The sequence below is a fragment of the Ambystoma mexicanum genome, chromosome 5p, assembly GCF_040938575.1.
Source record: "Ambystoma mexicanum isolate Mex_15411 chromosome 5p, UKY_AmexF1_1, whole genome shotgun sequence".
Lineage (NCBI taxonomy): Eukaryota > Metazoa > Chordata > Amphibia > Caudata > Ambystomatidae > Ambystoma > Ambystoma mexicanum.
This window is the reverse complement of record NC_090930.1, coordinates 183,454,087-183,471,173: the sequence shown is the minus strand read 5'-3', so window position 1 is coordinate 183,471,173 and position 17,087 is coordinate 183,454,087. Positions and strand designations below refer to the sequence as shown.

The following is a 17,087-nucleotide window of genomic DNA, read 5'->3' as shown; positions in this document are numbered from 1 at the left end:
CCCACACATGTCCCCCAGCACCCACGTCATGACGATCCTCAATCATGGGCCTCATGGCCACCCACATCACACCCCACGCCACCCCAGCCCAAAGACCCAACCAAGTATTGCATCCACCCACAGAGAAATGGCCATTACATGATACAACCCGAATGGCAAGTATGTACATGAACACATGTCCGTCACACACACACAATGGGTGCAAGTGAATGTGAAAAACCATATCATGACATGCATGAAACAAATGAGAGAATACCACACATCGAAGTATGAAACAAAAATGTATTGAACACAACATGAATGTAATGAAAAAAAAATACCCAATAATGGGAATAAGAAATAAAATGCAGCATGTCCGGAAAAAAATAAAAAATATGAAATCAGAATCCAAAGAAATCCAAATGAAAATGTGTCCAAAGTCTCAGTCCAACAAAGCAAATCCAATGGAAAAAAATATATGAAATCCATTGCGCCATGGTGAAATTAAAATAAAAACGAGAAACATCCACTGTTCAACTATGTACAAATCACCAATTCAGGGTCCATGAGTCCAACAAATGAAATGAAACCTACAAAAAACACTACCTAATAAAGAACTATATACAAAAATGTGGTGCATTGTCCAAGCGGCCCAAAATAAACAAAAACAGAAAGGAAACCTAACACTATCTAACTATTTACAATGGCAGCGGGCTAGTCCGACGGCTCACTTTTTGATGTCGCGGGCCAGGGCATCATCGAACTCCCGCTCAATGTCCTGGAGGCGGTCCTCTTCCATGGCCCCAAGGGTTTGCAGGGATGACGACATGTTCACCTCCAACTCCATGCGAATTGCCTCGAGGCACTCAACCCGCCTCAGGGCCCTCCGCATGGAGTTCTCCGCCCTGACCATTGTGAGCCGCGCCTCTTCCGCCCGCTGCCGCTCCGCATCTATGGCATGGCCCAACTGCTGCCACACGGAAGACACTTAAAATCTGGGTTCCTCCTGCCCTATTGCCGATGCCTGGCCCTCGATGTTGACGGCTCCGAGCCATCATTGCTCCCACCATGTTGCTGCTGCTGTGCCTGTGCCTGTGCGTGCGCCTGGCTCTTGCTGCCTGCACGTCCTCCTCTGGCTGGGGTGCAGTTGTTGTGGTGGCCACGCCTGCTGGACGTCTGACTCCCGACTGTGGCAGGGATGTGTCCTCCACCAGCCTGGCCACTGGGTCAGGGGCAGCTCCACAGGGTACCCAGGTGATCCATGGGTGGTAAGATGGCATGGAGGACGACTGGCACGTAGGGGGTTCAGGTGAGGAGGGGGTTGCAAGAAGGTCCAGCACACGGAGGAATCCAGCACCGGTGGCCCATCCCAGTAGGTCAACGTGGTTAAAGAGGCATGCGAGACGACGTGCAGTCTCTCCACAAAAAGCCTGCAGGTCACCTCGCATGCCCCGTTGACGCAACCTATCCCACTCAGGACAGGCTCAACACGGTCCCGGATAGCCACGTCCACAGCCAGTTGTTGTGCGCTCATCTCCTCCCTGAAAACGGGTCTGGACGTAGGCATCCCTGCTGGTGCCAAATGTGCAGTGACAGGATCAGGGACAGGATTACACACAGGCACCTCCGCGGCTGCCTGTGCTGCCTCCTGTCCCTGCCCCTGCACTGCACCACTAGCCAGTGGAATCCCCACCTCCAGACCCCGTGTGTGTCCCTTCTGCGGCCTCCTCCTCCACCAAACCCCCCACCAACCTGGATGACTCCGTGCCATCTTCCTCCGTTGGACCCTGTGGGGTCTCAGCTGCGCCTTCTGCTGCAGAGGAGTCCACCTCCGACCTCCGTCTCTTGGACCTACCCTCGGCAGCTGCGGCGTGGGATGGGACGACAATCTGGGAGGGGAGCCGGGCCTTGCGTCTCCGGCTGGTGGTGCGATCCCTGCCGCTGTGCTCCACAGCATCCTCTCCGCCCTCTTCATCAGTTGACGCTGCAGACAGGGAGAGATAAAACACAGACATCAGGGCACTGTACAATGGACTGATAGACACATGACAGTTGCACATGAGTGGCAGTGTCAAACTTCAGACATGGCATCACACTCCACGACACACATGTAATTTCAACTCACACTCATGAGCATTTCCACAGCAATATTGCACCAGGCAGCAACATCCATACACATACAACAGCATGAACAGCCGAAGGTGAGCCTGACATCACATGAAACACAGGGAGTGCACTAGACATGCACACATGCCACCACACTTACATGCATGTCTACATCTCCTCCAACTGTCACAGTGATGCGATCATCATACATGTCACATCTGGCATTCAGCCTTCTACATATCAGTGTCACGTGCATCCATGTTGCATCAAAGTTGCACACTTGTCAAATACACACACATGCACATGTACACAGTGCAGATACATGCAGCAGGAACCACCATCCATGTGTGACACCACAACCATGCCAACGTACACAGAAATTCAAACATGTGTGCTCCCACACCTGCATTTGCACAGCATGCTTACCAACACACACCATCGATGTGTCTCACACCTAAGAGGACTCACATGTGGCAGCCTCACGCCCCTGTTCATACACATCCCTACATGGTCCTACGAAAACACACCTACCTGCACACTACTGGCACACCACCACACGCACAGCGTCCAATCAGTATGCATGTACACTTACCGCTCGACTCCAGATGGGTCTGCCTCTCAGGGACCTGGATATGGAGCGCTGGGCATATGTGTTCCAGGACCCTCATCTGGTGGTCGGACAGGTGGCCCCGGCGCCCCTTGGCATCCGCTGCCTTCAAGAGGCGCCGGGCCTTGTTGAGGGTCCTGGACTTGAAGTCCTCCCAGCGCTTCTTGACATGTTGTAAGTCGCGGACTGCCACCCCCTCCGCGTTGATGGCAGTCACGATGTCCATCCAGATCCTGGTCCGTCCTTCATTGTCGGCGCGCAAACTTACAAAGAGGGCATCATACTGCCCCAGGACTTGCTCCACCAGGACACCAACTTCCCTGGCACTGAAGCTGGTGGCCCTCTGCCTCTCTGGCTGGGGTTTGCCAATGGTGCCAGATGGTGTTGTGCCAGACATGGCAACCCCAGAGGCAGGAGTGGGTGGGCAACTGGGTCCCGGGGCTGGGCTGTGGAGCGATGGTATCCCAGTCGGGAGTCTTCGGTTCCAGCAGGGGTGGTCACAGCAACTGTACCCATGGCTGACGTGCAGGCAGCAAATAGCAGGGCACGTGGGCAGCAGGCAGTCAGGCAGCAGCAGATGGCAGGTGGGAGCGTGCTCGGGGCTTTGGGGGCAGTAATTCGGCCTTCTGGGCAGGAGCGTGGTCTTCCGTGTGTTGTTGCGTGGCCAGCTTGATACAGAGTGATTTGGCACGTGAAAATCTTGCATGTCAGCGTGTAATTCGAAGAAAGGCCCTTCGTGCATAAGCGTGTCAGCACACGTACGCGGTTTCATTGGACCAAAGGCCCTTAGCGCGTAAGCGCTTCTGTGACGTGACTCGCACGGGCGTTTCCCTCGTGACGTGGGCATAGTGGTTCAGCGCGCGTGAAAAAACTGCACGTCCGCATGTGGATGCATGTAATCCGAGGAAAGGGCCTAAGCGCATAAGTGACGTGACACGCGCGGGCGTTTCCATCAACACGGGTGCATGTTCATCGTACACGTCCAAAAACTGCACGTCCGAGTGTCAGCTCGTGTAATTGGAGGAAAGGGCCTTAGCGCGTACATGCGTAAGTGACGCTGCACGCGTGGGCCGCTTTAAAATGTACGTGTAGGACCCCATTCCCTTGTATGTGCTTTTCGTGGAGAGCGAGTGGGTGAATTCTGTACTTCTTGTCGGTTCACATCCGATTACTTCACAGCGTTTCAAGTTCGTACTCCCTGTTACCTCTGACAGCATTCTTTATTTTTTTTGGGCCTGTTTCCTCAAACAGCGTTCACTTCTTCTTTTGTCCTGTCTCCTCAGACAGCGTACAGTTCTTCTTTTGGCGGGGGTGTTGCCTACGCGCACACATGCGTTTTTTTCACGTTCTTTTTCCAGGCAAACGGTGAGTTGCGCATGCATTTACCAACTGTGCTTGCCCCGTGTGTCGCGTACCCCTTCAGAGGTCATTGTAGGCTGCGTGTAACACACGTACGCTTGTTTTTGTGTTTCTGGGTGCCACAGCGTAGTGCGGGTTCATTTTTCCACGCACGTGGTCTACGAAGGGTTGCGTTCACGTTACTTTTTGTTTTTGGGGTGCCTGTGCGTTGCGTGACCCGTCATCTTCCCCCAGGGGTCACAGACAGCCTTGCTAGAGCACTAGGGTACGAATTCCATCTAGTACCCTACCCCTTTCACCCCCAATTGCCCAGGACAATTGTTTACTGCAACTCCCATACGCACAACAACATCAGTGCCATGGTTGGGAGGCAACCAAGTGGTAAGGGAGGCAAAGGTGGCCGACCTACAAAAGGTGGGCGTGGTGGGCACGGTAGGGGACGTGGCCAGGATTTGCAGGGTGCCCCTAGACCCCCATGTGTGGAGGACCAATCAGGGACACCCATGCCCCCCCATCCCAGCTCAGCCCTTGTTGGACCAGCCCATTGTGGCACCTGAGCAGGCACAGGATGACTCCCAGGCATACTTCCAGGTAAACAAGTCTAAGCCACGTGTGCCGGTGCAAGTTGGTGTCACCAGGCCACGTGGATCTGGGGCAGCGATGTCATCTGCTGCCCCAAGTAGGCAGGGTGGGGAGGCTGCAGGGGCAGCTGCAGCTCTATCCACCCCAGCTCTGAGTCTCCCAGCCAGGACAGTGTCAGTCCTGGTCCATCAAACTGACGTTGCACCTGCCAACATCACACTTCAGCCAATGCCTGCACCAAGACCTATGGTCATTGTGCATTCGCACACTCCCAGTACCCAGTCCACCTGCGCTTCTGCCCCTACTGACCAGAACGGCACAAGCCACTCAGGCTCTGCTCCACCTTTGAAGAAGAGGAAGAAGGGTGCTCTGGCACTACAGGCTGAGACCCCAGACACAGCTACACAGTCCGGCACGTCAAGGAAGCCTAGCTTTAATGACCCCGAACTTGATGCACTTGTGAGCTATGTGTCGGCACATAGCCGTGAAATGTTGGTGATTGCAGGGTGCAAGACCACACCTGGTCAATGTAGGGCACACTGGCAGACCATCGCGGACCGCATAAGTGCCCTTGGATTTGTGAGGCGCACAGCTGATGATTGCTACAAGCGGTGGAATAACCTGAAACGCAGAGCAAAGAACAAGCTGGCCTTAAATCATGCCGCTACTCTGGTGACTGGCGGTGGGTCTCCACAAGAGGACAACGAACTCACAAAACATGAGTCTGTTGCTGGGACCTTCGTCACAGATGAACAGATCCAAGGTGTGGGAGATCTACCAGATTACGACGCATTGTCCGGTGAGTGCCCATGCGTGTGTGTGTGTAATCCATGTGTATGTTGTTTGGGTGACGGGTTCTGATTGAGTGCTAGGTGAGGGTGTATACTCCTGAGTGTTATGGGTCACCCATTTGCTTCCTCCCATACATTCACGTGCCTTGGATTTGGGTATGACTGTATCCCTTCTGCCCACAGTTGCCAAATAGGCCCACATTAGTGCACTTTACCTTGAACTGTCCTCTTGCTACTACATTGTTCAGATTTTGTAAGTGTTCATTCAGGCTGATTGTTTCCACTCTCCCATTTTTACTACGCATTTTTCTGCCCTATTGCAACATATGTGATATGCTTCGGTCATTGCTTACAGCCCACACTGGGCCACTATTTTTACCTGGTTATGTTAATGATTACACCATTCAGGCCGATGGACTATTGGGCTGCAGAAATCTTTTATTAGGGCCTGTTTGCATGTGGAAGATGACAGATGTTTCCTGTAATGTTAAAGTGACCAACCATTGATCAGCCCACAATGACTGTGTTATTGGACACTGGATGTGTTTCATTGTGTGGCACATGCATATTTTGCAACACTATTCAGCATTAATCTTAGCATCATGTTGATGTGACATGGATGTGTGACAGTACTCATTCACTGACATATTGCTGTAGTTTTGTAATTTACCGTGGTTATGCTACATGACATCTGTGTGGTGGCATGTGTCATGTATGTGTATTGGACATGCCACTCACAGCCTGATGTGTGATGCAAGTGCTACCCAACATGCTGCAAATGTGTTGCTTTTCCATCTTGCTCTCCCCAGTGTCTGCCTTTTTGACTCCACTTCCAACTCTTTGACAGTGCATGCATGGCAGGGTTATAGTCATGTGGGACATGTGTAAATCATGTACTGGATCTCTGGCTTGTCACGGCCTATGTGTGTGCTATGGTGCTCATGCCTGTTTCCGTTTGTTGTCTTTCATGTTTTTGCAGGTGATGACGCACTTGATGCTGTTGAGGTTGAGGAGATGGTGCAGACCCAGGAGGAATCTCAGGCACGACCGGGCACCAGTGGGGGACATGGTGTGGTGGTGGGTGAAAACCCAATTTTACTGCAGACCATACTGTCCAGGGGTGTCTCTGGGTGCACCTCCCCAGACCTCTGTTCAGGTGCTGAATCGGATGATGAGACTTATGTGTCGTTGCAGGTAAGTGTTTCTGGCAGGGATTCTGTTCTGTCCAACCCACCTGCACCAGGGGTAGAACCCTCTATGGGGATGTCAATGTTGGTAGGTCCGCCTTTGGCGGTTACGGATGCAGGGTCACACTCCACAGCATCTGATCCTGTTCCTGGGCTAGCAGATCAGAGGGGGAATGCAGTCCTGCAGCCTCAGGCAGTGCCAGCACAGCAAGGTGCAGATCGCCTTGCCACATGCAGGTGTGGTGCCCGTCAACGCGGTGCCCGTGCGCCACCAGGCAATACTGTATGGGAAAACTCCATGTATGGTATGGCAACCCAACAGGCAGCATCAGTAGAAATGATGGCTCAGGCAATGGAGAGGGTGGCCACTTCCATTATCCCCCCTGAAAGGCAGATGGAGCAACAACAGCAGGCAACAGACTCCATTTGCCAATCACACAGGGAAGACATGTTGGCGTCCAACAGGGACAGACGGGCGGCACTGGAGACTCTGCGCGAATCCATATCAATAGAGTCCCAGGGCCACGGGGAAGCCCTGAGGGTATAACTACATAATCTCAGGCAGACTCAGGTTGAACTTGAGGCTTCCAGTAATTTAAGGGCAGAACAGCAGCTGGAGCAGCTCACACGTTCGCTCTCAGCTGAGCTGCATGCAACACGTCAGGAGATCCGGGTATCACGTGAGGCCATGCGTTTAGAAATGCAGGCAATCCGTGATGTTCTGCATGGGGATCTCCTCACTTTAATCCTCCAGAATCAGACCTTCCAGACCCGCATGCTTGCTGCCATGGAGGACCATACCAGGGCTTTGCGTGGGCTGCCTCCCATAGTGCCACCACCTCCTGATGCAGCAGCAGAGGATGAGCAGAGCGACAGCATTTCTCCCACAATGGCATAGCCGTGCAGGCCATGAGCTCAAGAGGTTTTTTTTTTTTTGCAACATCCACGCAGATGGGTGTTGGTGTGCACCCTGTCCACGAACCTCCTGGGTGGCCTCCCCACCCTCCCTGCCCCCCACATGGCCATTTTTGATTTTTGATTTTTTTTTTTACAGTGTGTTGCCTTGTGTGGCTCCCGTGGGCATCCACTGTATTCCGGCTGGGCACATGCAGGCCAGTCCTGAGTTTGGGTTAGATACTTGGGTTCATGAGACACACACCCCTCCTGCTTCCCGTTTCCATGGGCTTGCAAAGGGTGTGACCAAGTGACAGTGAATTACACAGTGACGTTGGGCTCCCATGAGGTGTGTGGGCAGTCTGTAGTCAATACTGTGTAGACATCCCTAGTGGATATTGTTGTTGTATTGTACACTGCATGGTGTATTGATATATGCTTGTGCATCCATGTCTTCCTCCTAATCTGCAGGTTCCTTCCTCATGTCTTCACAAGGCCGTCTACTTTGCAGATGCAGTTCATGTTGTATGCAGTACACTGAGACATTTGCGTGGCAGCAACACTCTACAGTTGGAAGGGGTCTATGTGCTGGCGTATTCAGGTTGTAAGACTACCACTACTTGAACTTAGTACTGTCATGTTTTTGCATTTTTCCATGGTGTGTTGCAGCATTGTGTTGGTGGTAAGTATTTGGTAATGTGCGCTGTTAGTTATACATTAGTGGGAGCATATTGTGTGTGGGCAGTTTCCATTAGGGACAGTGTACTTTGTAACACTTGTGTCAGGGCTTGTGCATTGCTTTGTTTGCTTTCACATTGCATGACATGCCATGGTGTGTTTGGTGGTGGAGCTGGGGAGGGGTTGGGTGACATGGCGCTGTTCTCATGTTGTATTTAGCAAGGGGGTAATGAATTTAGCAGCATAGATGTATGTCTTTTGATGACACAGCATTGGTGGTGTTTGGGTAGGTAGGGATGCACACAATGTAACACTTCCAGGTGACCAATCTCAGGCTGGTATGGTTGTGACAGTTGAGTGTCCCTTATGTCATCATCATTGATTGTCAGCTGGTATGTGCCAGGGCTGTGTGCACTCCACAGGGGTGTGATTTTATGTGAAGTAATTAGCCACCAGCTGCGTACGGGCTGCCTCACCACGTGCCCTTTCCCCTCCCATGCGCAGCAGGCGTGCATGTGGTTGGGGATGTGGGGGCACCACCATGTCCACCGGCAGGCCTCGGGGTGTTGAAACGTTGTGCAGGACACATGTTGCCACTATAATCCTGCACACTACTGGGGGAGCATATAACAGCTGCCCACCAGAACGGTCAAGGGAGCAAAAGCGTGACTTGAGCACTCCGAAAGTGTGCTCCACTATGCCCCGGGTTGCAATATGGGCTGTGTTGTATCTTACCTTGGGTGGCGTGGTGGGGTTCTGAATTGGCGTCATCATGTGGGTGCTCAGAGGGTAGGCCCTGTCTCCTGGGGAGGTGGTGATAGGTATCATTAGTTGGGTTGTGACATTAGTCAGTATCTGACATGCATGCATGTGCAGTGGCATTTATACTCACCAAGCAGCCATGTATCGCCATGCCGCCCAGCTTCTAGGTCCCGGTTTAGGGTTGACATTCTGTAAATGAAACTGTCGTGGGTGGACCCTGGATAGTTGGCATATACTGAGGTGATGATTCCCTTGGCATCACATACTACCTGGACGTTGATGGAATGCCAGTGCTTGCGGTTTCTATAGATGTGCTCAGATGCCCTGGGGGGACGTAGAGCCACATGGGTGCAATCAATGGCACCTAGCACTTTGGGGAATTGTGCCACCCCGTAGAAATCCTGGACGGCAGCCTGCCTTTCTACAAGGTGTTCTGGGCAGGTATATGTGCCTGCGGACTGATGGGCATGCAGTCATGATGGCCAACACCCGGTGTAGGCAGCGTGACTGCGTGGCCTGTGACACCCCCCCCCCACTATAGCACTTGTCCGCTGAAATGATCCAGTGGCCAAGAAGTGTAGCACATGGAGGACCTTCTCCAGGGGGCTGAGTGCTTGGGAGCACAGGGTGGGTGATGTGAGGTCATCCTCCCACTCACTCACCAGGTCGAGTATTATGTGAGGTGGAAACCTGTACCTCCCATACACCTGGTCATCAGGCATCCCAAAAAGGCTGGTTCTGGGTGTATAAATTCTGGGCCTGACTATCCTCCTCCTCCTCCTGCGATATCCCACGACCACTGCTGCTAGAAAAGGTATATTCCTCTTGGCGTCTGAGCTTGTTTGTTGTTTGCGCGCACTTTTATGCTGCGCGGGTCCACGTACGCCTGCTTCCTGCTGGCATACGTGTTTCCGGATTAGCGCGTCTTTTTTGGCGCACACATTAGCCCCGTTCGATTCCATGAATACGTGTTGTAGACGCGCGTGTGGGCGTTCCGCGCATTTGCCTCCTGTACTTCCCCCGTGACTCCCACATTTTCATGCGTTGTTCCCCATTCGCGTGTTACGCCCCCTGTTCCGCCTAATTTTGTTGTGTGTGTTGCGCTATGTGCGCTTTTGCTGTGCGCTTAGCGCATGCTGTTTGGAGACATGTGTGCCAGCGTGCGCCACGCAGAATTTTAGCGCACATCCAGGGATTTACACGCGCACGGACTTCCATGAATCGCTGTGCGTGGGTTTCACTGCGATTTTCGCACTTGCACTGCGATTCGCAGGCTTTCGAACGCTTGCGTCGAAAATTTCAGCGCATATTAATTCCATGAATCGGCCTGCAAGTATGTTTCTTGCAGTTTTAAATCATATACCTTTCACTGGACCTGTAGAAACTTTAGTTTCTACAATGCAAATGATAAATATGATGCATTTAAAAGAGCATGTGTATGTTGATGAAACACTTACAGGAAGTGGAAATGATGATCCAATGCTTTCAAAGGATCTGATTTTTCAACAGTGTAAAAGAAGTATTGTAATGTTTGAGTTGTCTTCTACTGAAAGACCTGACATTGTTTGTGTATCTTGTCAACACACCTTTTTATAAGTTTCAAGTGCAACTAGTGGACATTGAGGAGAAAATGAAACACACTGTAGAAGATGTTTTGAAAGAGCTTTGTCTGTTTTTGTTTGTAGAAGAATGATTTGACACAAGAGAGGCACTTTATGTTTGTCGACATTGTGTTGGGTTTTATAATCAAAGAAGTAATCTTCCAAGAAGAGTTTAAATGACTTGGTAGTGCCTTATATCCCTTCTCTGCTTCAAAAATTGAACATGTTTGAAGTGATTGCATCACAAACTATTAATCCTTTCCAAGGTATTGGTCGATTGCAAGCAATGATGTCCAATCTGCCTAAGAAATCATTAGTGCAAGGTGTGAGAGGCAAAGTTGTGTATTTACCTCTCAATTTGGAAGAATATGTGAACACTCTATGAGTGAAGCGTGACCCTGCAGATTCTTTGTTTGTTTTAGTAAATGGTGCTGCCACTAAAGATAAGAGCACTTGGCAACAGCTTGTAGATATTGGAAAAGTGAAAAATGCATTGCTGTTTCTATTGGAGCACAATGATTTTACAAAGGCAGTCTAAACGTACCAGACTAGTCTATGCTTGATGTTGAGTCAACAAACAAAAGCATTAAAGGTCCATTTCAGCATCTATCTGTTGCAGAAGGTGCTGCATTCTGAACATTCTGAGTTCAGAAGCAGACAAGGAAGCAACAATGCAATTTGCGGGCAAGATTATTTTCACCAAAACCTATTCTCTCTCGGAGGACCTTTTTTTGCTGCAATGTGCTACTTAGCACAAGAAAGAGAAAGCTAAAACATTGACAAATGCTTTCATTTTCTTGAGAAATCGTTTACTTTAACATTACACCGAGGGCATGCTCATGTTAAACCTGTTCCAGGTCAGCCAAATTACAATTTAAAAAGATAGACTTATTTAAATATTAAAAAATATAACTACATTTAATTTACTAGCTCAGTTTCTCTGTTTTTTCTACTCACTTTTAAAGTAAAATGTTTTATTTCACAACCAAAACTCCAAAACATGTAGTGCCGCTACCACTATGTGCTAATAGCCTTATAGACCTCGGGAGGGATCATTACCGCTTGAGATAGGGACCCTTCCCCAATTTATGGCCCTTGGCTTTTCCTTAGGTCATGACTTGGTGGCCGGTCTTTAACCCATGATAATTACCCATCCCTTAGTCTATAAGACTATATTAAATCATGAGGAATATGGGACAATGAATATCATTAGAAGGATCATCAAATCATGCCATATCTAGGTACAAACCAGCTGAAGGACACATTGAGTATCCAGCAATGTTTGAGCTGTTAAAGAGCAGTGCAAAGGATTATGGGTATTTATAAATAACCATGTTATTAATGAGGACCAGCATAGCAAAATAAAGTTGTTCATACACCCAATGTAGAACACAGACAGTAGTGGTGAAAGCATTAAAGCAATCAGATTTAAAGAAGAGGTGCAATAGTACGTATGATTATTGTTGGTTGGTAACCACCAAGAGACGTGGGAGCTTACATCGCATCTGGCACATCACATCGGCATGGGGTTTTAATTTCACACAAAGATAGAGCTTTGGAATGTGATGTTGTGGTGTACACATGGCACTGTTTGTGGCTCGGGAATTGGTGCTCAATTGATAATGCGCAAAGGGAACACATTTGAAATGTTTCAACTAAGTGGTCTGGAATTGGTCCTGCAGTTGCCCAGGTTAAGAACTTTCATTCTAGCGTTTGTTCAATATCATTTAGCTCTCTGTCATAAAAAGAAGTAGGCATTTTTGCATTGCACGCAAGCATCCCTCCTTCCACCACATAAAATGGAAGCAACCAATGCTAAAGCAATTGGCCTAACAACGGGCAAGTAATAAAACTACAGATGCTCACAAAAAGTCTGACTGGTCCACCAAGAGGCACCAAGTGTGTCCACAAGGCTGCATCAGCTCTACCTTGAATCTGCTAATTAGGCATTTGTACTAACAATATTGGTTAGATTCTGGTAAAGATAAAAACCCATCACTACATTTGGTTTTTAAGTGCACTTACATTATATGAAATATCCCTGAAACTCTTAGAGCTGAACATCAATGCAAAACTAATGGTTCACTTACCTAGAACCCAGGGCAAGATCATCCACTCGACGATGGTTGGGGGAGGTCCCTGCATGTGGAGGTCAGTCCTGACTATGTGCTGCGATGCCAGGAGTAGCAAAAAGAGGAAGGTTAGGTATGACGCGGTGTGGCAGATGAACTTAATAAATGGCTTTTTAATGAACAGTCCCAGCCTGCTCTTGGGTGCAAACAAATAGGCCACAGATAGCACTGGAAAAAGAAGTCCAATGGTGATACAGGTCAAGAGTTTCACTGCCCAATGCTTGCGCCGCCATCCGGGAAAGCCGTCGTACCAGAGGGTCGCTAGTAGTTGCTGGCAGTTCGGCTGGGCAACAAACTAGACAAAGAAAGAGATCAGAAGAATTAAGATTCAGATTCTGTTCCTGCAACAAATACACACAGATTCATAACTCCTACTTGTCTGACTCTCTGGCTAATGTAAGAGGTTAGTATTGAAAATATCAAGAAAACAAAGGAGTTAAAAAGGAAAGAAAACATGGAAATCTCTCGCTACATATATGTAGCGTATATATATATATATATATCAACAGCTGGAGCGATCCACCTTCCACTCCTAAAATTGCCTGGCATCCTCAATGTGAGTGCATCTTATTAAGAGCAAGAATGAGGGCAACATAACCCTGAATTTACGTTTGAAATTTAAGCTTAGTACACGTAATGCAAAAAATGATCCCTCCAGAAACATAATTAAAATATCCTTGGTATTGTAACAAAGGCATGCTATCAAACAGTAAGACAGGCACAAGTGATCACAGTTCAAGAGTGTTTTTTGAACTTCAATTGGGTTTGGAAAACAGCTATCTAATCCTAAATTTAAAGATGGGAGCAAGCTACGGCTATCAAATAATAAAAACGCAGTCCTAGTTGCGTCTGTCAAAATAAAAGGGCCTATACTGATAAATATATCGCTAATCCTTACTTCTAAATACAAATAGTGTGGGAAACAATGTTATGAAAAAGAAAAGTGTTCAAGAAATTATATGTCAGGATATTCAAGCCGGAACAAGGTGGCACACCCAAGCTTAGCACACTCTCTGTCTTCTCCAGCACAAGGATACAGTTCAAATCCTCAACATCAGGGCCCTCTGTGCCAAAGTCTCTTTGCCATTCAAAGTCTCTTATTCCAGAGGGCCTGATGCAACACGACAAACATTAAAGTTCCTTTGTTCTTAGGGTTTCACATATACAACTCCTCAGATGATTTACTATTCACCCCAGGCCCCCCTTCGCCGGACTCAGATGCACTTAAACACAAAACCTGCCATTGGTCTCCATCCACCTGGATCGGACCAAATGTATCTATTTTTTCAAACTTCCTCTACTTCATCAAAATCGAACACTTTCGATTGTGTGCAGGATTTTTCTTGACCCATCACAGGACCACATCGATTCACAATTACTCATTCTCATCTTAATATAACCTTTTCTCACTTTTGCTTTTGCCACTTCTGAGCTGGATACCTTAGAGAGAACCTTCAAATGAGCACCCACGCAGTGCCGGACCACTCTGTCAAAGGTAATGTATCTTGCTTTTAAAGTTTAATCACTCATTATCAGTTCAAGTTTACTTGCATCTCTTATAACACACGTTTTAACAATGTTCGTTCCATTGCTTGCCATACAATGTTGCTGCTTGCAACCTGGGCTTCAACACAGAAAGGTCTTGTATCTGTCTCCCCAAACTCATTGGCTGTGTTGCTTTCACAGAGGCTGCTTTGTTCTTTGAGCCAAGGACAGTACCACGGTGGCTGGTGCTTCTCCCCGGCTTGATTATTGAAACGGGAGTGCTTTGGGTATCTCTGACACATAATGTGGGATTGTCCAGCCTGGTTTCATGGACTTACACATTCTATTCTAGAGGTTTCAGGAAAGTAATTGTTCCTTGTCGAAAAGGTCAAGGGAACTTCCCTCCTTAAAATGCCCTTCTGTTGTGCTGTTTTTCTTCTCTCGTTCAGCTGTCTCGAAACTGCTGTTTCCTCATGTGCTTTACTTCGCTCATAGTGTGCTCTTGTGCTCTCCTTTTATGAATTTGGGGAAGCTTAAAGGAAGTCAGGTGTGTGTGATGTTCAGTAATTGCCTGACCTCGCCTGACCATTGTATTGGGACACGTCAGGTATACTGCCCGGGTGTTAGTCTGTTTTCGCTGATAGCAGGCTGTCCATGTGAAAGTGTTTGTGTTATAAAAGGGGGGTAGAGTTTCTAAATATCCTACCTGGTAGGATTGGGTGAAGCTATTACAGGTAAGGGAATACTGGGCCTCATTACACGGTAGGCGGTAAGGGTTTACCGGTACCGGTAAGGGCACCGGTACCGGTAAACCCTTACCGCCTTACTACGAGTTCCCTTTGCGGGACCCGACATTAACGGCTGGTTTTACCAGCCGTTAAAGTAGGGTGCCGCAAAAGGACCTCAGTGCTAATTACGGTACCGCAATTTGCGGTACCGTAATTAGCGCCTTCCCCATTCCCATTATGCCCTATGGGGGCAAAAATGGGAATGGGGAAGGCCCTTGCTGAATGGGGAATTACCGTCCTCGCTCACCTTGGAGTAGGGCGGTAATTCCGCCATCCACCAAGGCGGACACAGTAAAATACCGGCGGCAACCGTGTAATGAGGCCCACTGTGTCTCACCATCGAGTGTCCCATTCCCTGAAGACCCATCACCCAGGTGTTCCTCCCGCACTGGTCCACCCCCAGTAACTGGATCCAAAAGCGATGGCCGTGTCATGGCCACCTGGATGATAGATCCCTGGGATATAGTGGTCGAGACACCTTCTGGTTTCTCACAGTATGCACACACTATACATTTGGCAAGCTAGTAACGAGACATTACCACAACCCACAATCTTGCTTTTTGGCGCAATTGGGCACCATCCTGATGCTAGTTCTGTACACAGTATTTCACTAGTGCAGTGACAGGAATGAAGGCTACACCTACGGATTAAAGGGAAATGATGAAGAACTCCACGAGTCATTTCAATTAAAGGTCCATTAACATAGATTTGATGATTACCCATCTTCGGGATTGATCAATTCTGCTTTATGGGTGAATTTTATTTTATTATATTCTCCAAGAGTGGCATCCTGGGGATAAAGCTGGGATCAAACTGGAATGAAAGTGCAATTGGGATCCCTATGACATGGCCATGTTATTCTTATTTGGGAGGATAAGCCCTAATCCTGGCTCCATGCACATGGGGAATGCCATCCTAGCAGGGACCTCAACCAAAAATATCAACAAACTCCAATTGCTTCAAAATAATGCTCTCAGAGCTGTCTGGGGTATGAAACGCTCTGATCACATCTCACAAATCAGACGGAGGCTCATTGGATCCACATCAGAGCTTGCATCGACTTCAAACTTCTCACAATCACCTATCGCTGCCTACACAACACTGCCCCCCACCACATGAACCACATAACCAAGAAACACAATACACGTAATCTCTGTTCTTCCACACCATCTGCCCACCACATACCTAGATTTTCCAGAAAGAGAGCTGCTGGCGCATGCTTTACCACCATCACTACCACACTCTGGAATGCCCTCCCTCAGCATATCCAAAAGGAACCTACTTACACACTCTTTCAAAAGAAAGTAAAAACTTTAATATTTAACAAATATGTGTAATTCTTACAGCATACTATCCATAGTTGTATACTACTATGTCTGATGAAATGCAACCCTACTGTTTCTAACCATCCTGTAACACACTATGTACTGCCTTCCTAGTGCTGTGATACCTCCGGGTCTGGGAGCTACCAACAAATACATTAAATAAATAAATACACAAATAAATAAATAAATAAATAAATAAATAAAGGCTAGTTCTAATAAGCTGTTCTGCTGGCTGGAAAATAAAGTGAATTTACAATCTTGTAAAACACTTATGAGTTGCAAGATGTACAATTCTTGAACATTTTATATGGTATAATCAAACCTAATAATGATTTGTATTCCTACTTCTCTGCATGTCATTGTGGCTCTTTATTTTGTGTTCGTATCATGTGTCACGCTTCTGTCTGGGAGACCTCCTTGTCACTCAGCTGCAAAACTGGTAAAACTAGATATCAATTTGTGGAATAGACAGGAATTTTACAACTCCAGAAATTGGAGATTAACCTCCAGGCTCCTGGTCATGTCCGCCACCTTGATTTCTTGTAAGGGGGGCAGAGCTGTGAGAGGTGCATAATGTCATGTTATGTTATGTTATGTTTATTAGGTGATATTTGTATAGCACCTACTGCCATTAGTATGCCCTCAAAGCGCTGTAGTGGAGGAACGCCCTGAAGAAGACCATAGTCTATGCAGGCCTGTAAATGAAAGGAAGCGGTACAATGCATGCATACATTTATTGCCAAATCGGGGATAGGCAGAGAATGGCTAGGTTTTGGGCAGCAGCAAATGTTGCAGAGGTGTGAGGAAGAGT

General features: G+C 48.1%; 1 protein-coding gene across 1 annotated transcript in view; it reads right to left on the bottom strand.

Moving 5' to 3' along the window:
• The window catches only part of TRPC5 (transient receptor potential cation channel subfamily C member 5), a 1,352,993-nt gene that overhangs the window by 450,315 nt on the left and 885,591 nt on the right, over window positions 1-17,087 (bottom strand). The window contains exon 4 of the mRNA XM_069612595.1: window positions 12,637-12,973. Within this exon, the coding sequence (XP_069468696.1) occupies window positions 12,637-12,973 (337 nt within the window). The remainder of the gene's footprint in view (window positions 1-12,636; window positions 12,974-17,087) is intronic.